Source organism: Microcaecilia unicolor, chromosome 3, assembly GCF_901765095.1.
Source record: "Microcaecilia unicolor chromosome 3, aMicUni1.1, whole genome shotgun sequence".
Lineage (NCBI taxonomy): Eukaryota > Metazoa > Chordata > Amphibia > Gymnophiona > Siphonopidae > Microcaecilia > Microcaecilia unicolor.
This window is the reverse complement of record NC_044033.1, coordinates 193,173,756-193,196,766: the sequence shown is the minus strand read 5'-3', so window position 1 is coordinate 193,196,766 and position 23,011 is coordinate 193,173,756. Positions and strand designations below refer to the sequence as shown.

General features: G+C 43.3%; 1 protein-coding gene across 2 annotated transcripts in view; it reads left to right on the top strand.

The window, feature by feature from the left end:
* Positions 1–21,346, top strand: part of VAV1 (vav guanine nucleotide exchange factor 1) — a 126,545-nt gene extending 105,199 nt beyond the window's left edge. For both annotated transcript variants that reach the window (XM_030196869.1, XM_030196868.1), the window contains 7 exons: positions 4,654–4,719; positions 12,875–12,906; positions 16,875–16,991; positions 17,498–17,585; positions 18,651–18,765; positions 19,547–19,698; positions 20,896–21,346. In XM_030196869.1, the coding sequence (XP_030052729.1) occupies positions 4,654–4,719; positions 12,875–12,906; positions 16,875–16,991; positions 17,498–17,585; positions 18,651–18,765; positions 19,547–19,698; positions 20,896–20,949 (624 nt within the window). In that variant the 3' untranslated portion in view covers positions 20,950–21,346. The remainder of the gene's footprint in view (positions 1–4,653; positions 4,720–12,874; positions 12,907–16,874; positions 16,992–17,497; positions 17,586–18,650; positions 18,766–19,546; positions 19,699–20,895) is intronic.
* The last annotated feature ends 1,665 nt before the right edge of the window (positions 21,347–23,011 follow it).

Here is a 23,011-nt window from a genome sequence, read left to right as displayed (position 1 = left end):
GCTAGCTGTTAACTTTCTCCATAAGCAGTGGATCACTGACAGGAAACTGTCTGCTCCTGATTCGAGAAAACCACCGAAGAAGAGCATCTTCTACCTCCTCAGCTTTTCCCACCCGTTTTCGTTTCTGTTGTGGATTTGTTTTGTTTTGCCAGTCTTCCAGAAGCTGGTCTTTCTACTTCAAGACACGTGAAATTTGACTGGGATTGACACCATATTCTTTAGCAATAGATGCTTGACTTTGTTTTCTAATTTTTTAAGAACTTCTATTTGTTCAGCCAGTGTTAAAGTCTTACAGTTCCGCTGCGATGACGAGGACGACGACAACCCCGGTGTACGCTCTAACAACATTCTTTCACTTATTCTGCCTGTGGCAGTTAAAGATGCAGTAAATTTGTCACGTGCCAATCGGCTTCCATATTCCATGTGCACGCTTATGCGGAGTCTTTCCTGCAGAGGAGTGGTCTTGCAAATCTTGCACTTATCAGTGGTGCGCTAAACCAAATTTTGTCCCCATAGAAATTGATGGTGCCAAAAACGGGACCGAAGTACGGTATGCAGTCAAACAGAGCATTCGCTTATCCGATGTGCACTTGAATGGAGTGCACTGTATATACAAGTACTTATTTGTACCTGGGGCAATGGAATATTAAGTGACTTGCCCAAGGTCACAAGGAGCTGCAGTGGGAATTGAACCCAGGTTGCCAGGATCAAAACCCACTGCACTAACCATTAGGCCACTTCTCCCTTTAGCATGTGGTTAGCGCATGAAGCCTTACCGCCCAGAAAATAGGTGTTAATGGGGAAATTAGTGTGTGGCTACTAATAGGAATAATGGAAAATGGGGCCATTTTAACTCCGAGCTAAAAGTAGCCTCAGCATGTGGGAAAGACCTGCACTGCGGATAGCACAGACCTCTTTTTAGAGCAGCCTAGTAAAAGGGCCCCTTTGTGTATTGTCGTCATTTAAAAAATTTCACCTAGTTTTTTCACTGGATTTTTTTTCTTAATTAATAATTTCTGTCTTGATAACCTCTTTTTTCACTTTATTACAAAGACAAGTCTTTTCAGGACACCTTTGTTTTACTTTTTTCAATCTTTATTTATCCATTCTTGTATCCAACTATTGTCCAAAAACAAGTTTCGGTTCAAAGTGGCTTACAGTTAACAATTAAGTGAGATTGTAGTGATGTGTTACAGGTACAGCATATTGTGGAACATCAGTAGTATGTACGATTAGCCACAGAATTTCCTGAAAAGGGAGGTGTGGCGAAACAGTAGGTTTTCGAGCCTGTGAATTGTATTAATAATTTCATGAAGTCTATTTCTCCTAATTGGCCAAACAGATGGCATTTGTTTTGTGAATAAGACCGAAAATACTATAATGCCTTTGTATCGCTCTATAGTGCGTCCGCACATTGAGCATTGCGTTCCGTTCTGGTCACTGTATCTCAAAAAAGTTACAGTGGAATTAGAAAAGGTTCAAAGAAGAGTGACCAAAATGATAAAGGGGGTGGAATGCCTCTCGTTTGAGGAAAGGCTAAAGAGCTTAGGGCTCTTCAGCTTGGAAAGGAGTTGGATGAGGGGTGATATGATTGAGGTCTACAAAATCCTGTGTGGTGTAGAACGAATAGAAGTAAATCAATTTTTTACTCATTCCAAAAGGACAAAGACTAGGGGACACTCGAAGAAGTTACATGGAAATACTTTTAAAACAAATAGGAGGAAATATTTAAGCTCTGGAACTCACTGCTGGAGGATCAACGGTTAGCGTATCTGGGTTTAAAAAAGGTTTGGACAAGTTCCTGGAGGAAAAGTCCATAGTCTGCTTTTGAGACAGACATGGGAAGCAACTGCTTGCCCTGGGATTTGTAGTACGGAGTGTAGCCATGATTTGGGTTTCTGCCAGGTACTTGTGACCTGGCTTGGCCACTGTTTAGAAAAAAGGATACTGGGCTATATGGACCATTGGTCTGACTCAGTATGGCTACTCTTATCTTTTTATGTTCCTATGTTCCGTTCATTAAGTGAGGCAACTTGTAGCCCAGTTATCGATACTATTATTGTTTAATTGAAGAACCAAGTTCTTATCTCGGCCATTTTTGAATTATGTTCAGACGCTGATGTTAGTTTGAGCAATAGTTGATTGCAGGTCCTGAGACCGACTGCCAGGCTTATTGTGAAGTTAAGTATTGTTCTGCCATCAGTGCTTCCAAGACTACGCCGGGCCCTCGGCAGCATCTGACGCCCATGGCCTGGCCGAGCTCGTTACATTGAGAACCGTCTCGTTCCAGCGGTCAATCCCTTGACTAGCCTGGATAGTGCTCCGAAATATGTGGTGGGACATATTACCTGTGAGACCCTCTGTGTTTGGAAGTATGGTGTCTGAGTGTTGGGTCGCTTACCTCATCTTTTTAAGAGATGGAGAGGCTTCCAATGTTGTTCTTGAAATCTTTCGGTCGGTCAGATAAACATTGCGGAAAGTTCCTGTTTCCTTTAGAGCGTTTCCTGGATGTGTTCGACCTCTGTTCCTTGAGGAGCTTAATGGTTTGTTTGTGTCGTTACCCCACTGGGCACCACGCAAAGCCGCGTGCTAAGGTGTGAGCCTTCTGCACATGCCTTCTGCATGTGCCTTATGCCTAAATTCTCACAGTGTCTGTCGCTGCCTTTGGTGGGTGGGCCCCCGCTTCCATGTTCGGGTCTGTGGAGATCCCAAATGGAGCTTATTCCAGCTGTTGTGGCTGGAGAGTGGCGTACGCTGTCCATGTGTTTGAGGAGAACTTCAGGGTCAGGTCTATGGCAGCTGTAAATGCTCACACATAAAGCGTTCTATATGAGTCCTATCTAAACCCCGCCCACATGCGCCCCTCTGGCAGCTGCACACTATAGAGTTTAGGCACTAATGACTTCACCACAGTTACCTGCATAATTGTACATTTCAGTCAATTAGTGCCATTGTATCAAACATATAAATTGCAAGTGACCGTACTCACCCGCAATGCGCAGTAGAGACTTCCCTCTCTGTCCTGCCCCCGCGTCAATACGTGATGACGGGGGTGGGACAGAGAGGGAAACTGCGCGAAGGGGAGGGAGGGAACCGCCGAGGTCGCTACCGCCCCCCCTCCACCCGGCCCGGGCCCTCTCTTCACTATTGAACTTACAGCGCCGAAAACGCAGCAGGCAGATCAGCTGAGCTCCAGTCGGCCTTCCTTCCCTGCCTGTATCCTGCCCTCGCCGACGTTATGTCACACGAGGGCGGGACACAGGCAGAGAAGGAAGGCCGACGGGAGCTTAGCTGATCTGCCTGCTGCGGTTTCGGCGCTGTAAATTCAGTGGTGAACGGAGGGCCCGGCCTGGGTTGAGGGGGGGAGGCGGCGACTCCGGGGGGGAGGGGCGGAGGCGACCTTGGGGGGGGGGAGGGAGTGGAGGCGACCTTGGGGGGGAAGGAGGGGGCCCTTGGAGCTGGGAGGGACAGAGGGCCTTGCAGCTGGCAGGGGAGGAGGGAGGATGCTGGACATGGGAGGTCAGAAGGAAGGGGGCCTTGGAGCTGGGAGGGAGGGACGGAGGGGGCCCTTGGAGCAGGGAGGGAATGGGGCCTTGGAACTGGGAGAGGGGGCCCTTGGAGCTGGGAGGGGGCCCCTTGGAGCTGGGAGGGAATGGGGCCTTGAAACTGGAAGGGAGGGCAGGGGGCCTTGGAGCTGGGGGGGGGGAGGGACTGGGGCCTTGGAGCTGGGAGGGAGGGATGGAGGGGGGCCTTGGAGCTGGGGGGGGGGAGGGGGCCTTGCAGCGGCGAGGAGAAGGGGGCCTTGGAAAACCTCCATACCAATACTCGCCCGTTTTAACAGGCTTAACGGCTAGTACTTGTATACAGAGACACATCACTACCTCACCTCACCTCTCTTCTTCCCAAATTACACCCCTGGGAATGTAAACATGCAGACTGTGTAAACCTTTACACTCTTATACAGATGCACATCACAACTCCATGTCACTTCTTCCCAAATTACACCCCTGGGAATGTAAACATGCAGACAGCATAACTCTTTACACTTGTATACAGCGGCACACCCAACTCCACCTCTCTTCTTTCTTAATTACACCCCCTGGGAATGTGAACATGCAGGCTGTGTAAGCATTTACACTCATATACAGATACACATCACAACTCCACACCTCTTCTTCCCTAATTACACCCCCTGGGAATGTAAACATGCACACTGTGTAAACCTTTACACTTTTATACAGAGACACATCACTACCTCACCTCTCTTCTTCCCAAATTATACCTACTGGGAATCTAAACACGCAGACTGTGTAAACCTTTACACACATATACAGATGTACAATGTTATAAAAGCAGTTTTGTATCTGATAAACAGGCTTTTCATGCAGAGCCTGCCCACCCCCATGTTAATTGTTTCATTTACTTTTCTTATCAAGAAGATTGCACAGATGAACCTACAGGTCTCTAGAAAGCATTATTTAATGCAGGGTGCCTGGTTTCATCGTATTTTCATTTGTTAGGGTGTTCATAGAGGGACAGGTTACACATCACAAGAGTTCATTACCTGTTCAGAAGTAGTTAACATTTCTTCATTTGGAAATACAGCACTGGACACTGCTCAGAATTGATCCTATCTGTTTTGTTTCCTGGTAGGGAAGAAATACTTCCACCAATGAAGTCGGCTGTTTTCCATATACCAAAGTGAAACCATATATAAGTGTAAGTGTACAAATCTGTGAGTACAAACTTGTTTTATGAACGGCACTTTTCAAGGGATGTCGCTAGGTATTTAAACATCCGGAGCACCGGAACATAGCTTCTCCCCTGCCCTCAGATTTTGAGTTAAATTAATTGTGATAAGCTTTCTCCCTTCAAGTACAATCATTTATAAACTCATGAGGAACCTGGCCCAGTATTCAGAAAGCGTTTTAAGATGTGTTAGAGTTTCATTTCTTCCCACAGCAACTCTTGTTGTTAAACTATACTCTCTCACATACACAGCACTTTCCCGTACATAGAATTTATCTCACGCACAATACTAATCCACTCCTTCAGGAACATCTGGCTTCCGTAAGCAGTACAGAAATCCTTTTCTCTAAATACTCAGACAAAACTGGTACAATTAGTCGTTTGATTCACAAAGGATCTATTTTCTGTCAAACTGCCCAGAGTTAGGTCACAATTTAAACACCAATTTAAAAAAAAAACATTTGTTCAGCTTTGCTGTGTGGATAGGTGGCAGTGTTGAGTGTACATTGGACACCACTTGCTGTGGCCACTAGACAAATATTTCCAACATCATTAAAGCAAATAGCTTGGATCTGATTTTAAAATATCTTCATCCTTCATGTGTAACTTTATGAGTAACTTAGATGTTACTGTGACCTCGGTACTGTCATAAACATCCAATTTAATCGAAACTATTCTACTGATTGTTAATATTATTATGCTTAGAGAAGTGCGTTAGTTTGTTTCACTATGGATTGTATTTGATTTTTTTATACTACTTTTGGGTCGGTGGAGTTCTGCTTATGTTCCAACTTTTCTTTTTCTACCCGTCATTCTCCACCTATGGAGTTTACTCCTCTCCTTCCCTAGGATGTTACTAAATTGTGCTGATGTTATGCCTCACTCCATTGAAGTGATCTCCACTGTTTGATCTAGACACACTCAGTTGGAGAAGTAGACTGAAATCCCATACCAGACAGAATCTGCACAGAACACCCTGTACTAACAGTCTTCTGCTGTCCCCATCCCTTATTATTACTTTAATAAGTAGAAAAGAAAGCAATGAAAACAACAATCTTAACAAATCACTTCTTATCAACAGAGCAGAAAGTGAGACTAAACAAAAAAACTAAACAGAAGACAAAAATGCCACTGAAATGTAGATGGAAAGTGATGACCACAAATGCTCGCAGTCTAAGCAACAAAGTTCATGACCTGCAAGCCCTGATGTTAGAGGCAGACTTAGACGTTGTTGCAATCATGGAGACATGGCTCAATGATTTGTAAACATACCAGGCTATAATCTATTTAGGAAGGATAGAGATGGTTGTAAAGGTGGTGGAGTAGCTCTGTATGTGAAAAGCAATATTGCAGCGACAGAAATGACAAGGGCCTAGGGAAAGGAAGAAGTGATATGGATCACTTTAAAAAGAGATGATAGAGCCTCTGTCCACATGGGTGTTGTCTACAGACCTCCGACACAATCGAAGGAACTAGATAAAGATCTGGTCACAGATATCCATAAGTTGGGAAAGAAAAGAGAGGTACTGTTGTTGGGAGATTTCAATCTGCCAGATGTGGAATCAAAGAAGTAGAGAGATCGTGGATGCTTTTCAAAGTGCTCTACTCAGACAAATGGTGATGGAACCCACGAGAAAGGGAGCGATGCTGGATCTGGTGCTCACAAATGGGGAAAGTGTGTCAAATGTCCGAGTGGGTGCCCACCTGGGCAGCAGTGACCATCAAACAGTTTGGTTTGATATGACAGCTGAAGTGGAGGGTGGACACTCAAAACTCAAAGTTCTGGATTTCAAGCATGCTGACTTTAGTAAAATGGGGGAATACCTGAGGAAGGAGCTGATGGGCTGGGAGGACGAATGAGAAGTAGAAGGACAGTGGTCCAGGCTGAAAGAAGCTATAAATATGGCCACAAACCTTTATGTAAGGAAAGTAAATAAAAGCAAGAGAAAAAGGAAACCGAAATGATTCTCGAAGCAAGTGGCTGAGAAAATAAAGGCTAAAGAGTTGGTGTTCATGAAATACAGAAAAACTCAAGAAGAAGAACACAGAGAGGAATACCGTCTGAAACTGAGAGAAGCCAAGAGAGAGATACGTCTGGCGAAAGCGGAAGAAGAAATGGCTAGAAATGTAAGGAGGGGCGACAAAAATTTCTTCAGATATATTAGTGAAAGGAGGAAGACTAAAAGGGAATTGTGAGACTGAAAGATGATGCAAACCACTATGTGGATAATGATGAAGAAAAAGCAAATGTGCTAAACAAATACTTCTGTTCCGTTTTCACTGAAGAAAATCCTGGAGAAAGGACTACGATTGACTGGCAAAAGTACATATGAGAATGGAGTGGATATAGCACCATTCACGGAAGAGAGTGTTTATGAAGAACTTGAAAATCTAAAGGTGGACAAAGCCATGGAATTGGATGGGATCCATCCTAGAATATTGAGGGAGCTCAGACAGGTTCTGGCAGGTCCTCTTAAAGATTTGTTTAATAAATCCTTGGAGACTGGGGAGGTTCCGTGGGATTGGAGAACAGTGGATGTGGTACCTCGTCACGAAAGTGGTGATAGGGAAGAAACTGGAAACTAAAGGCCGGTAAGCCTCACTTCGGTTATTGGAAAAGTAATGGAAGCGATGCTGAAGGAAAGGATAGTGAATTTCCTGGAAGCCAATAAGTTGCAAGATCCGAGACAACATGGTTTTACCAAGGTAAATTGTGCCAAATGAATCTCATTGAATTCTTTGACTGGGTGACCAGGGAATTGAATCAAGGACATGCGATAGATGTACTTAGATTTCAGCAAAGCCTTTGACACAGTTCCTCACAGAAGGCTCTTGAATAAACTAGACAGGCTGAAGATAGGACCCGACGTGGTTAACTGGATTAGGAACTGGTTGACGGACAGACGTCAGAGGGTGGTGGTTAATGGAATTTGCTTGGATGAGGGAAAGGTGAGTAGCGGAGTGCCTCAGGGATCGGTGCTGGGGCCAATTCTGTTCAATATATTTGTGAGCGACATTGCCGAAGGGTTAGAAGGTAAAGTTTGCCTTTTTGCGGATGATACCAAGATTTGTAATGGAGTGGACACCCCAGAGGGAGTGGAAAACATGAAAAAGGATCTGCAGAAGCTAGAAGAATGGTCTAATGTTTGGCAATTAAAATTCAATGCGAAGAAATGCAAAGTGATGCACTTAGGGAGTAGAAATCCACGGGAGACATACGTGTTAGGTGGTGAGAGTCTGATATGTACAGGCAGGGAGAGGGATCTTGGGGTGATAGTATCTGAGGATCTGAAGGTGATGAAACAGTGTGACAAGGCGGTGGCCGTAGCCAGAAGGTTGCTAAGCTGTATAGAGAGAGGTGTGACCAGCAGAAGAAAAGAGGTGTTGATGCCCCTATACAAGTCGTTGGTGAGGCCCCACTTGGAGTATTGTGTTCAGTTTTGGAGGCCATATCTTGCTAAGGATGTAAAAAGAATTGAGGTGGTGCAAAGAAAAGCTACAAAAATGGTTTGGGATTTGCGTTACAAGACATATAAGGAGAGACTTGGTGACCTGAACATGTATACCCTGGAAGAAAGGAGAAACACGGTGATATGAGACACACGTTCAAATATTTGAAAGGTATTAATCCGCAAACGAATTTGTTCTGGAGACGGGAAGGCAGTAGAACTAGAGGACATGAAATGGGGTTGAAGCCCCGGGGGCAGACTCAAGAAAAATGTCAGGAAGTATTTTTTCACAGAGAGAGTGGTGGATACTTGGAATGCCCTCCCGCGGGAGGTGGTGGAGATGAAAATGGTAACGGAATTCAAAAATGTGAGGGATAAACATAAAGGAATCCTGTTCAGAAGGAATGGATCCTCAGAAGCTTAGTGGAGACTGGGTGGCAGCACTGGTGGTTGGGAGGTGGGGCAAGTACTGGGCAGACTTCTACGGTCTATGCCCCAAAAATGGCAAAGATAAATCAAGGTCAGATATACATATAAAGTAGCACATATGAGTTTATCTTGTTGGGCAGACTGGATGGACCGTACAGGTCTTTATCTGCCGTCATCTACTATGTTACTTAATATTCAGTCAGTAGGGAATAAAACTAATATCGTACAGGATTGGCTGGGTGAACATCAACCAGATTGTTTGTTTTTAACTGAAATCTGGCTTAACTCATCAGATGACCCGTTGATTAATTAAATTTGTCCGGTAGGCTAAAATCTCTCTATGCAGGGAAAAGAAAAATGGTGGTGCAATTGCACTTATCTATAAAGATCAAGTCTCTACTTTAGATACTTCAATTAGATCAGAACTGGAAATATTTGCTGTTCATGTGAAAGACGATTCATTGGTAGATCCATCACTTGTATCAGGCCAAAGAACATTTTTTTGGTTTTGTACTTCGAAATTCTACATATTCTTCTCATAATTTACTATTGGGGGATATTAACCTTCATTTGGAGCATGGAAATGAGCCTAAACTTATTGATCTTTTCCCTCATCTTTGAGTTATTTGATCCCTCTCGTACAAATTACACACGAGAAAGGTCGTCATTTGGATTTAGTAGCTTTTACTCACTCTAAATTGAACCTTGATGACATTTTTATTTCAGATAGTTCTTGGTCAGACTCCTTGTGGTCTGATCATTTTAGGTTGAGTTTCACTTTTGAATTGGAAGGATTTTAGAGAGAAAGAGACCTAATGTGTAATATAGTTCAAGAGGTAATGTAGGTGACAAATTATTTTGGGATTCGTGAATTTTTAGGTGAATGGAGAAAAATTAGAGCCAAGATTGTAGGTAAAATAGCCCCTATGCAGATCAAAAATAGAATTATTAGGGAATCCAATAAATGGTTTGATTCTGACTTGCATAAATGAAAACAGATTAGTAGGGGGTTAGAATGTAAATGGATTAAACGGAAATTTGCTACCTCTAAACAATGTTGGCGGAAGGCCATCCATGAATATTTATTTTGTTACATTTGTATCCCACATTTTCCCACCTATTTGCAGGCTCAATGTGGCTTACATAGTACTGTAAAGGTGTTCGCCAATTCCGGTGTAAACAGTTACATAGTGATGTTATGGTAGAATCAGTTTCAAGTATAGCAGCATATTAGGAAATCATATAGAGGAAGAGTTACGTTATGTCCATTATGTATAAACTAGTAAAAAAGCCCCGTTTCTGATGCAAATGAAACGGGGGCTAGCAATGTTTTCTTCTGTGTGCATGTGGGAGTGTGTGTGTCCCTGCCCTCTGGCCTCTCTCCCCTCCCCCCTCTGAGTCCTTCACTGTTACAGAGCCAGCGATTTGATTTCGTGCTCTGCTGTTTTCCTTCACTGACTGTGTTACAGAGAGGGCGGGGCAGACACTCATAGGGAAACCGGATATCTCGCCCCCTTCACACTTCCGGCTGGAGGCTTCATAGAACGTTGGTTTTGCCTTTTATATAGAGAGATATAAATGAGCCTTTAAGAATAAATGTCAATTATATTACTCTAAATTGATTGGAACAGATATTATGGATACCAAACGTCTGTTTCAAATTGTTACTAAGCTTACGTACATGTGTTATTGTCAGAATTCATCTTTAGATGTAATTCCTACAGCATCGCATTTACCCCCCTGTTCACTAAGCCATGCAGTAGTGTCGGTAGAGCAGCCAATAGCGCAGCTTAGTAAACGAGGGTTAGTGATCTATTTTAAAGATTAAATAAAACAATCACAGACCAGTTTGTAGATACCAAGAGTATTATATACAGGGATTGAATTCAACTCTATAATAATAATGGATAGGTTTTGATCTGATTTCATTTCTCCTACATGGCAAGAATTTAACACATTATGTAAGAAACTAGTAAAACAGGCCTGTTTCTGACACAAATGAAACGGGTGCTAGCAAGGTTTTCCTCCGAGTGTGTATGTTTGAGAGAGAGAGAGAGAGAGAGAGAGAGAGAGAGAGAGAGAGAGTGTGTATGTGAAAGATGGTGTGTGTGTGAGTGAGAGAGAGACAGACAAAGTGTGTGTGTGTGTTTGTGTGAGAGAGAGAGTGTATGTGTGTATGAGAGTGAGTGTGTGAGAGAGCGTGTATGTGAGAGACAGATAGTGAGTGTGGGGGGGCTCCGAGTTCCATGACCCCCTCCTTCCCTCCCTCCTCCCCTCTGAGTTCCAGGCCCCCCTTCCGTCTGAGGTGCAGGCCCCCCTCCCCTCCGAGTTCCATGCCCCCCTTCCCTCCGAGTTCCATGCCCCCCTCCCTCTCCTCCCCAGCGTGTTCCATGCCCCCCTTTCCTCGGAGTGTGTATGTTTGAGAGAAAGTGTTTGGGTGAGAGATGGAGTGTGTATGTGAGAGAGAATGAATGAGAGAGACAGACAGACAGAGTGTGTGTTTGTGTCAGAGAGAGAGAGAGTGTGTGTGTGTGAGTCTGTGTGGGAGAGAGAGAGTGTATGTGAGAGACAGAGTGTGTGTGTGTGAGAAAGTGAAGCCTTCAAGCCTTGAAGCATTCGTGCGCTCTGTAAGGCTCCATCTCCTCAATTGACGACATGTAGTTCCGGAACGTTGCAGGAATGCTTCAAGGCTTGAAGGCTTCAGAATGTTGGAGGTGCGTTTTATTATATAGGATATGCCAATTAGACAGTTGTCCAACTAATATTTTGAGACTTTCACCATTAAACTTCAGAGATCAACTTTTTGATTGAATTCTGTTACATCTTCTTTCTGTCACTTGTCCTTCAGAACTTGAGATTATTGTTACATCTATACTGAAATATATAAAAACATCTAGTCAGGTACCCATCTATTCCTCTGTTTGCAAAGCTTATGAAAGGATTAGTTACTCTGCATTTGACAAGATTTCTTGATCTTCATAATATTTTGTATTCATTTCAATCACATTTTTGTTCAACCTTCAGCACAGAAACTGATAAGTTCCATTTTAGATTATGCTAGGTCAATTAATAGTAAAAGTAATAAAGCATTTTTACTTTAATTCAGTCTCTGTAGTGCTTTTGACCAAATCTAATTGGTTCCATTTTTCATGAGTAGAATAAGGAAGTGGAATAAAATAGTTCAAAGTGGAAAGAAAAGAACAAAGATCCACCTTTCTAGTATTACTAGAGTCCTCTAAATGAAGTTAATATCTCCTAGAATCACACTACATGCACTATAGGACTTCAACTTAAAGAGAATCTCCTAGAAAGATGTGTATGTTTTAATTCACTTCTCAGGAGGACATTAGCAAAGAATAAAAATGAGAGAATCAGACAGAGAAGTATTGGATGTACAGTGGATTATACATCCAGAGCATTGCACACAAAAAGCTGCTAATTAAAAAAAAAAAATCAGCTATTTTGGATCTGAGGTACTGATCATTTCAGAACCCCTTCTGGCTTCCCTATTTCAGAAAGTGAACTACTTTGAAGAAAAAAAAAACCCCAAAACATCCTCTCTAGAATCCGCCCTACGTAATTTTAAAGCAGTTTCTCTAATTACATTTCTAAGCACAAAAATTTGGGAAATGTTGCTGTAGGGGGAAAAAAATTCATGCCCCTGGAACCCATCTGGAACGCAATACCTTGACATATCAGGAAAACCATTGAACACCTACCCTTCCGGAAACTACTGAAGACTTACCTCTTCAAACAAGCCTACCCAAATGAACCATCCCAACTCTTGTACCCAACTCCATAACACTAGTATTACCCAAACACCAATCCTTTCCCCACATCTCTTACTATTGTCCTACTCTATGTAACAATGTCATCTCTGATACTTTGCCTCTTACATTGTATTAACTCTGTGATACTTTGTACCATACCATGTAAGCCGCACTGAACCTGCTATCGAGCGGGGTATAAATGCTACAAATAAATAAATAAAATCCACAAGGACATGCTTCTATTTCCTTTCTCCTGCAAATGGAACATACAGACACGCCCTTTGTCAGAGTGTAAACAAACCTTTTCCTTGCATTTAATATTTGAGTATGTAAAATTCTGGTAAAAATATCAGTTTAGAGTGAAAGGGGTAATACGGAGTGATCATTTGACCTCTACCAGAATTTTCAGAAAATCAACTGATAAAAGCAAGGAGGACAGTAAAAATAAGTCTGACTTCTCTGTTCTTCTTTTCCCAGTCTCCTTTACCAGATTTATCCCAGTATTTGTGGTGAGTAAAATTTCTTTGACAAAGTTTTACAAGTGTTAACAAATACATTAAAATATTTATTGCTTTATCAGCTGCTCTGCAGGTTGTGAAAAATTAAACTAGATGAACAAAATGTACTATTTTTGCTCGGATCTTGCAGGTTCTTGTTCAGCAAATGAAATAAGTGAGAAGAGCAGGCAGAGCATGGCTCTTCCATTCTTTCCAACTCCTCTGCATGTGCGTGTTTCTGTTTGTATGAATATGGACACGCGTGCTCATGTACATTTTTACTTGCCTGTGTGTGTCTTTGATCAGGAGAGGAAAGAAAGGGGAATTTCTGAATTACTATCCAGTCAATGGTCAGCTGATGGCGGTCAGCTTTTTTTAAACACTGACCACCACAGGCAGGGCTATATCTGGACATCAGCATTAAATATCCAGGAATATGTCAGCATGTGTCCTGGTTGAATATTGGTTGGGACTGGCAGATAAGGGGAAGCAGATGCCCTCACTTCCTCTGAGTCTCCCCCTAAAACACAAGTGACCCCCAAAGATGCCCCCACCCCCCAGTCCCCTGTAGGTGAGGGCAGCTAGTTTGAAGCTGGAGCCTTGGAATTGAGGGGGCTTCTCTCTTGCCTTTAGGACCCCTGAATCACCAGTGTTAGCAAAAGCCTACAGGGGATGGGGGCCTGTTCAGTGGTTTCTCATCTTTGGGTGGGGTGGGGTTACCAAGAATTCCTCAGACCACTACCCAGAAGTTGCCTAGTCACTGACTGATATTCAGTCCTTTTTACTGCCCTAACTTTAGCCACTTCAGTAACTGGTCAGCAGTCTGAACATTGCCAATACTGGTTCTGTCCGTAGCACTATGGACAGCGCCGGGGTGATTAAAGCTAACATTAAGCAACGCTATCTGCTTATGTGGTGCTGAATATCACCAGATATGGAGTATAAATGATGTAATTAATGTATTTATTTCAAATCTATACTACCCACACAATCCAAAAGTACTTGGTGGTGAACAAAACAAAGATATCACCACATAATAAAAACTTAACATACATAAAATGTGCTCATCAAACCATAAACCTAATGCTCCATCTCAATGATATCACTGCCTAGAATCATACTGATGTTGAATTATCCTATCCATCCTATTTGCTTCTCAAGCTCATTTTCAAAGGCCTGTCGAAACAGATGTTTTCAAATTTTTGTTTAAACTGTGCACATATTTGCTATGCTCTCAGTGAAGGTGGTAATCTATTCCATAGATTTGCTCCTGTGACTTTAAACAATGAGGACTGATACTCTTCAAGTTTAATCACTTTAAAAGATAGTATTTCCAATAAATTTGAATGAGATGACCTACAGGTGAATATTCAAAAGAGAAGGACACCCATCTTCCAACACAAATCAGGAGATGGGCGTCCTTCTCGCAAGGTCACCCAAATCGGCATAATCAAAAGCCGTTTTTGGGTGTCCTCAACTGCTTTCCGTCGCGGGGATGACCAAAGTTCACAGGGGCATGTCGGCACCGTAGCAAAGGCGGGACTGGGGCGTGATTAGGAGATGGGCGTCCTCGGCCGATAATGGAAAAAAGAAGGGCGTCCCTGACGAGCACTTGGACGACTTTACTTGGTCCATTTTTTTTCACGACCAAGCATCAAAAAGGTGCCCGAACTGACCAGATGACCACTGGAGGGAATCAGGGATGACTTCCCCTTACTCCCCCAGTGGTCACTAACCCCCTCCCACTATTAAAAAAAAAAGTTTAAAAATACTTTTTGGCCAGCCTGAAATGCCATACTCAGGTCCATCGCAGCAGTGTACAGGTACCTGGAGCAGTTGTAGTGGGTGCAGTGTACTTCAGGCAGGCGGTCCCAGGCCCCCCCCCCCCCACCTGTTACACTTGTGGTGGTAAATGTGAGCCCTCCAAAACCCACCACAAACCCACTTGTACCCACATGTAGGTGCCCCCCTTCATCCCTAAGGGCTATGGTAGTGGTGTACAGTTGTGGGGAGTGGGTTTTGGGGGGGGGGGGGCTCAGCACCCAAGATAAGGGAGCTATGCACCTGGGAGCAATTTGTGAAGTCCACTGCAGTGCTGCCTAGGGTGCCCGGTTGGTGTCCTGGCATGTGAGGGGGACCAATGCACTACAAATGCTGGCTCCTCCCACGACCAAATGGCTTGGATTTGGTTGTTTTTGAGACGGGCGTCCTCGGTTTCTATTATCGCTGAAAACCGGGGACGACCATCTGAAAAATGACCTAAGGACGACCATCTCTAAGGTCGACCTAAATTTCATGATTTGGACGTCCCCGACCATATTATCGAAACGAAAGATGGATGTCCATCTTGTTTCGATAATACGGGTTGCCCCGCCCCTTTATGGGGCCGTCCTGCGAGGACGCCCTCATGAAAACTTGGCTGCCCCGTTCGATTATGCCCCTCCAAGTGTCCTAATGGACTGATAGATCCAGTGATAGTAGAAACCGGATAGGAGGTTTTCCTGGCCAGTTAAGTCAGTGAATCGAGGTGTACACGTTGTACTACTCAACAGGAATGTGCTTCTGGGGGATGTGAGTTATGACAGCACATCCCTCTAAACTGACACAATTGTATGTTCTACAGCAGAGAGGGAGGTGACATTTCATCCCAATAAAGATATAACTATATAAAGAACCCAGAAAGCATCGGATTCAGAAATGCTTAACATGCAGCTTTCTGGATCTGAATTTTCACGGCCCTTCGTATTGACACAATCATATTCTGTACAGCAGAGAGGGGAGTAACATATGATCCAAAAAGTTACAGGCATCAGTGTAAGTAGCAGATTTTAGATGTCTAGATAGTCACACGTGTAAAAAGCATTTTAGAAAGGCTGCTTTTCACATGGTGATGCTTTCCACGTGTACTTTGCCAGGAGATGTGGCAGAGGGGGGATGTGGGAGTGGTTTGGATGGGCCTATAATTAGCATAGAGAAGGTAGGTACCAATATCAAGGTCCAGTCCCTTTTCCCCTAACTGCCAGCCTCCAATACCTTCCCCCCAGCCACTAGAGCACATCTCTTACCATTACCACGAAGCATCTGAACTCCCAGCAGATTCCACCCCCCCTCCCCCCCCCAGCATCGTTCCACATTCTGGGCCTTACTGGGATCCCTAGTGTTGACTGGGAGCAGGTGCAGAGTCCATTCAGACCTGCTCATATGTCCCAGGTTCCAAAATTATTTATTTATTATTTATTATTTATTGCATTTGTATCCACATTTTCCCACCTTTTTGCGGGTTCAGTGTGGCTTACAATAAGAGTTAAATGTTAGAAATACATTTTGTTACAGATTGGTTATGGATTACATTGTGCAGAGTTATGCGAAACAGTTGAGGTATCGTTAGGGAATGTAACAATGGAACATAAACATTGAAACTTTGGAAGGAAGCACTGGGAGCTCGGAGGGCGATAAAAAGGCATGAGGACATATGGTATATATCTTTCTGTGAGTAAAGGTATGAGAGATGTGATATTACGGGAATGAGATTCTGTGCCACCTAGTGATAATCTTGGTGTCAATGCCCCAGGGATCAAGCCGCTAAAAGAAGAATATACTCCTTATCACTACTGGTTATGATTTCTCTAGCGCTTCTAGACATACACAGCACTGTACACATGATACGCAGATACTTTGTCCCTATGATGATGGATTTTTAGAATGTGTTCTTTAGGTGCAGGATGGTTCTAATGTGATTATGATGGTGGGTGTTGAGAAACATTCTGTACACAATGAAAACATTCCAGTGTGGTTATAATGGAGGCTTATTGTCACATTATGATTCTGGCGATGGGCATTTAGAATGTTTTCATCCCGCATAGAATGAAGTTTCTAATGTGGTTATGACGAAGGCTGATCGTCTCCAGAATGTTGTTGTTGGGTGCCGGATGTTTCTAATGTGACTTTGATGTTGGATGTGATCATGATGATTTCGTTAGGTATGCTGGACCTCTGGAGAGAAGAGAGGCTGAAGAAATTCTAGGTAACCGTTCAGATGGCACGTTTCTCGTTAGGCAGAGAGTGAAGGATGCTGAAGAATTTGCCATTAGTATGAAGTAAGTTAATATTTCTACAAAAACATTGATTAAGTACAGCTGACATCTGTTTTAGGTTACAGTCCACACTTTGTTTAGACCTGCTGAGGAGCATTTTAAATGTATTGATTTTGGAACTGATATTTCATTTTAGTGTAAATTTGGACTATCTTACTAAAATGTCTCAATTTGATCAAAGTTGAGGTTTGATTAGTGAAAGTTCAGGTGAATGTCTTCATAAAGGTGCTTAGTGAATCCCAATAAATATTTTAAGAAGCCCATTTTCAGGAGAAATAGCCTAGCTCTGTTTTGGGGCAGAGAGAAAATGTGCTTTCTTCGGGGTATAATCTAGCACCCACACATTCATGGCAGACAGGTGCAATCTAACGCACCTCAAATACAAATAGTGTAAGAGGTTGGGGTCTGTCATGACTCGGGCACTTGTACTCGGACTCTTTCATAAACTCTGCATTACTGCAGTGTAAGGATAGGAGAAGATAAAACATTTCTGGTCTTTGTTTCCTCAGATTTAATGAAGAAATTAAACACATCAAGATTACGCCCCTGGAAGGACTGTACCGCATCACGGAGAAGAAAGCCTTCAAGGGCTTAATCGTAAGCTTTGATGTCATCTTTTTCGGTTAAGACTTTTATAGATGGGAAGGGAAAGGGAAATGGGACTTGATATACTACCGCCTTTCTGTGGTTTTTGCAACAACATTCAAAGCAGTTTACATAGTATATTCAGGTACTTATTTGTACTAGGGGCAATGGAGGGTTAAGTGACTTGCCCAGAGTCACAAGGAGCTGCAATGGCAAACTGAACCCAGTTCCCCAGGATCAGTCCACTGCACTAACCACTAGGCTACTCCTCCAATGTTTATTAGTAATATGTAAGTAGGTTAATTAAGTATGTAAAATTTCTTGTTGCAATTCAAAGCTGTAGCTGAGAAAATGACAATAAACTCTAAGGGGTTACTTTTATTTTTGCCTCATCTTGATGTGAGACCAATATTCACAGCAGTGCAGTAATCTAGGTGTGGTAGAATCGCAGCGTTGAATACTGATCTATTATTTGTGGATGTTAGGTAAGGCCAAATTTTCCTGAACATCTGGATAACTTGATTTATGATCTGAAACTTTACATCTACATCTAGCCATACACCAAGATGATGAATAAACTGGTCATTGGCTCATCCGGTACCTAACCATAGCAGCATATTCACCTTTATCTAAATAGTAGCAGAATCATTTTAGAACCTGTGCTGTGACCCTGTGTGTGTTAATTCACTGAATCTGACTGGGCTGGGCTGGGCTGACATGAGGGCACAGGGGGCACAATATGATTGAGAGAGAACTACCCCCCCCCCCAAACACACACACACACACACAAACACACACACACACACACACACAATCACACACACAATCACACACACAATCACAATCACAATCACCTCATCTGTTCTAGGGGGAGTCCAGTACAGTCTGTTCATCAGTTTCTATAAGATCAGTGTCATGACAATGTCCCTAAAATATTTCTGCCAAAAGATAAACATTAGTTGTCTCCATAGCTCGATATGTAACCTCGGTTCTCCTTCCAGTCCAATCTCAAGCTATTGAGCTTCATTTTAGGGGTAATTTTCAAATGTGATAATTAATATTCAATGTTTTTTTTAGGAGCTGGTTGAATTTTATGAGCAAAATTCCTTAAAAGATTGCTTCAAATCACTGGACACAACACTAAGGTTTCCCTTCAAAGAGCCCGAGAAGAGAATGATGCTGAAAGCAACAGGTAGACATCATTAATCACTGCCGACATTTAGAAATGTGGACCCATGTTCAAAAAGAGTTCTGTGGGCAGAGTTTCTTTAATGATATATTTAAAAACATATTCTGCGATTCTAGACAGTTAAAGATGTCCAGATGTCTTCAAGAGGTATCTGCATATCTGAGGCAGATGAGTTACTACATGACTTTAATCACTATCTGATAATCACCACTATCCAGATAGTTTAAATCCATGCCAACATACATACCTCCAACCTCTCTTCCAAACATGCCAGGAAATCTAAAAATAAAGATTTATCTAGTTAGAGAGATATCTGGTGCTTTAGAATATCAACCACTTGGAAAAGAACAAGGTATGTTTAGATGAGAGAATGTGCTCTGAAGACGAACCACAGAGGGTTTGTTTTAGAAACGGCAGTGAACTCGTACTGCCCTTTATTCAACAAGATAAACGGTGTAACAACCACACCACATGGAAACAGTTCAGTGTAATCCAGCAGTGTCATGAACTGAATTTCCCAAATATAGCGGAGGGATTTGAAAATGAGAAGAGTGTGTGAAGTGTATATGCAGAAGTTTACCCAGCAAACATAGGGAGAACCTTTCAGACTTCGCCCCATTCACTGTATCTGTATTGTGTATCCACTCTATTCAGTTCTTCAGCGTGTTTAGCCAAAACTTTGCTACTGCTCTTTATTTAAAAAAAACCAAAACGTGTAAAAAAGAAAAACCTGTGTGCATTTCACAACAGTAAAAACAAAATAAAATTACCATTTCCTTTCCAGACGGAAGCCTAAAATGTTTTGGTTCAGCAAAAGCACGCTATGATTTCTGCGCCCGAGATCGGACTGAACTGTCACTCAAAGAAGGCGATCTTATAAAAATCATAAACAAGAAAGGTCACCAAGGCTGGTGGAAAGGAGAAGTGTACGGCAAGGTATGCAAAATCACTAACTGGAAGCAGCAGAAAGGGGGAGTGTGTGAGAGGATATGAAAAACGCACATGCACTGCATTAGAGGGAGATAGGGAAGGAATGTGTGACAGGGTAACAGGAGGACATGCTCTGCACTTGAGGGAGATAGGGTAACAGCGGGACACACCCTGCACCTGAGAGAGATAGAGTAAGAGTGGGAGATGCCCTGCACTAGAGGGAGATAGGGTAAGAGTGGGACATGCCCTGCACTCAAGGGTGATAGGGTAAGGGCGGGACATGCCCTGCACTCGAGGGGGATAGGGTAAGGGCGGGTCATGCCCTGCACTCGAGGGGGATAGGGTAAGGGCGGGACATGCCCTGCACTCGAGGGGGATAGGGTAAGGGCGGGTCATGCCCTGCACTCGAGGGGGATAGGGTAAGGGCGGGACATGCCCTGCACTCGAGGGGGATAGGGTAAGGGCGGGACATGTCCTGCACTCGAGGGGGATAGGGTAAGGGAGGGACATGCCCTGCACTCGAGGGTGATAGGGTAAGGGCGGGACATGCCCTGCACTTGAGGGGGATAGAGTAAGGGCGGGTCATGCCCTGCACTCGAGGGGGATAGGGTAAGGGCGGGACATGCCCTGCACTCGAGGGGGATAGGGTAAGGGCGGGACATGCCCTGCACTCGAGGGGGATAGGGTAACGGCGGGACATGCCCTGCACTCGAGGGGGATAGGGTAAGGGCGGGACATGCCCTGCACTCGAGGGGGATAGGGTAACGGCGGGACATGTCCTGCACTCGAGGGAGATAAGAGCAGGATACGCCCTGCACTTGAGGGAGAAAACCATCTGGGGTGTCCTCACTGTGTATTGCCAGAGGTCAACTCTGAGGATAGGTTAAATTCTTGCGGGGATGGGTTAGATTCCCTATGGGGACGGGTTGGATTTCTGTTCCCGTGCAACTCAATAATCTCTGTGTCCCCCCATGAACACTTCCTCCTATCCTGTCAATCAGCTGTTTAGGGTGTATACTTCTGTGTTTCCTTAGCTCTTGGGGAGGGGAGACCTCTGCACAGGGATTGTTCCATAATGAGTGGGAAATCTACCCTTAAAATAATGCCCTTGGCCTCTGTCTTATGCTCAGCCAAAATGTGCTGAATATTTTTTCCTTAGCATTCATCAGTGAACTGAAATCTTGCTGTTGGTTGTATTGGCAGATTGGTTGGTTTCCTGCAAATTATGTGGAAGAAGATTACTCTGACTATTGCTGAATAAAGACACAGGAGAAATATTCAACACGTCAAGAGGAAGGTCTTTATGCAGGACTCAATGTCGTCTATATAAAGTTCTCTAAATAAGACGTGTTGCTAAAGCCTTTTCAGTTCAGTTTTCCAGTATAAAGTCTTTCTGAAACTGACGAATGACACCACACAGCAAGACCTGCCAGTGTCGGAGAAGACAGCTGATGTGTGCGAATGAGAGAGAAAGTCGGAGACTAACATTCTGATACTGTGGTGGACTGTACTGCAGAAGACGTATGTCCTGTGCAGTTGATCCATTTTTAACATATCTGTAGAATAATAATTTATAAAAAAAGATGTCTGTTCTGTATAGTGGTGACACATTCATAAACATGGCATGGAAATGAAATAAAATTCTTTGTAAATATATTCATGCTTTTTTCACAGTTTGCACTTTGCCGAGGGACTAAAAATGGCAGAGCTGCTGAAGGTGGGGAAAACAGTATAGAAAATGCAAGCTATGGCTGGGGTGTGGATGGGGGGTATGAATTTAAGTCCAGAGAAACGAGATCGCAGATTTAGTACCAGTGAGAGGAGAGGTTTTTTTCTCCTTTACTGCTCAGTCAGTAATATCACTAGCAAACCAAAATGAAAAGTACAGAAATCAATATATAATTCAAAACGGCTTAGCTTTCTGCTGGACTGCAAATCTCACATGTGTTCCTATGCTTGTTCCCAGGCCACGTCAGCCATCATGGAAAGTACTTCTCAAACAATGGAGATGCCATCAGGACCCCCTTTAGTCATCCTGATCAACAGGGGAAAATAGAAATAAAATAGCTGGTGTCTCCAGAGGGCTTGCCCTAGACCAGTGGTCGGCAAACTCATTAGTCAACAGAGCCAAATATCAACAGTACAACGATTGAAATTTCTTTTGAGAGCCAAATTTTTTAAACTTAAACTATATAGGTAGGTACATTGTTATTAACTTAAATAGGGTACTCCTAAGCTGGCCTTTGCTAAAAACGTCCTCAATCTGATTGAGGTACGTTCGCTGAGGTTGACCCCTTCCAAATCTCCCATCCACACTCGTCTTGAGTTAGTCTTCACTGGACCAAACTTGCTGTTATTGTGCCATCTGGATAGGCAGTGTCTTAAAAGGTGGTGGAGGATAAAGGATATATTTTTTGTACATTTTTTTTGTCACACATTATCTCAAGCAAACTCAGGATCAATGTGGCTTAGTTACATTTGACAATACAGTAAGACAGAATAATAGATTCATTTATATCATGGGAGCAAGTATATGGATGTGTCAAACATTTTATATCCAGCTGTGCATTTAAAAGTCTGACCTTTAATGTGTAGAACAAATTAGTACTCTAACTTAGAGTACTAATTTGTTCTACACATTAAAGGGCACATTAAAAGTTAGAGTCTCAATGGAGCCAATACTTCTCTGACAGATGCTGAGCTTCAGAGGGCCTTTTACCCGAAGGAGCTGAGAGAGGGTCAGATTTGTGCATAAGAAAAGCTTGGTACATCTGTACCACAAATTCTGGGGGAAAACCAAAGCCAGAAGACCCCGCAAGCAAGAGAGAGGAACTATCTGCCAGTCGTTCTGCAGCAACCGGTAAAGAAACAGATTGGATTGGAGTGGAGGAGTGGCCTAGTGGTTAGGGTGGTGGACTTTGGTCCTGGGGAACTGAGTTCAATTCCCACTTCAGGCACAGGCAGCTCCTTGTGACTCTGGGCAAGTCACTTAACCCTCCATTGCCCCAGGTACAAATAAGTACCTGTATACAATCTGTAAGCCGCATTGAGCCTGCCATGAGTGGGAAAGCGCGGGGTACAAATGTAACAAAAAATAAATAAAATTGCTGAGCAGAAACAGCAGGGGAACCCAAAATGGCAGTGGTTCCCGCCAACGTCAGAACCGCAGACTTTTCCTTCCCTGCCGTTGCCTCCTTCCCTGAAGGAACCAGCACGCTTGAGTTTTTCCGACATGCTGATGGCTCATCTTTTTTTTTTAACCAGCGTGCTGAAAAGGAGGACAGCCGAAAGCCTTGAAGGCTGAAAACCAAGGAAGATA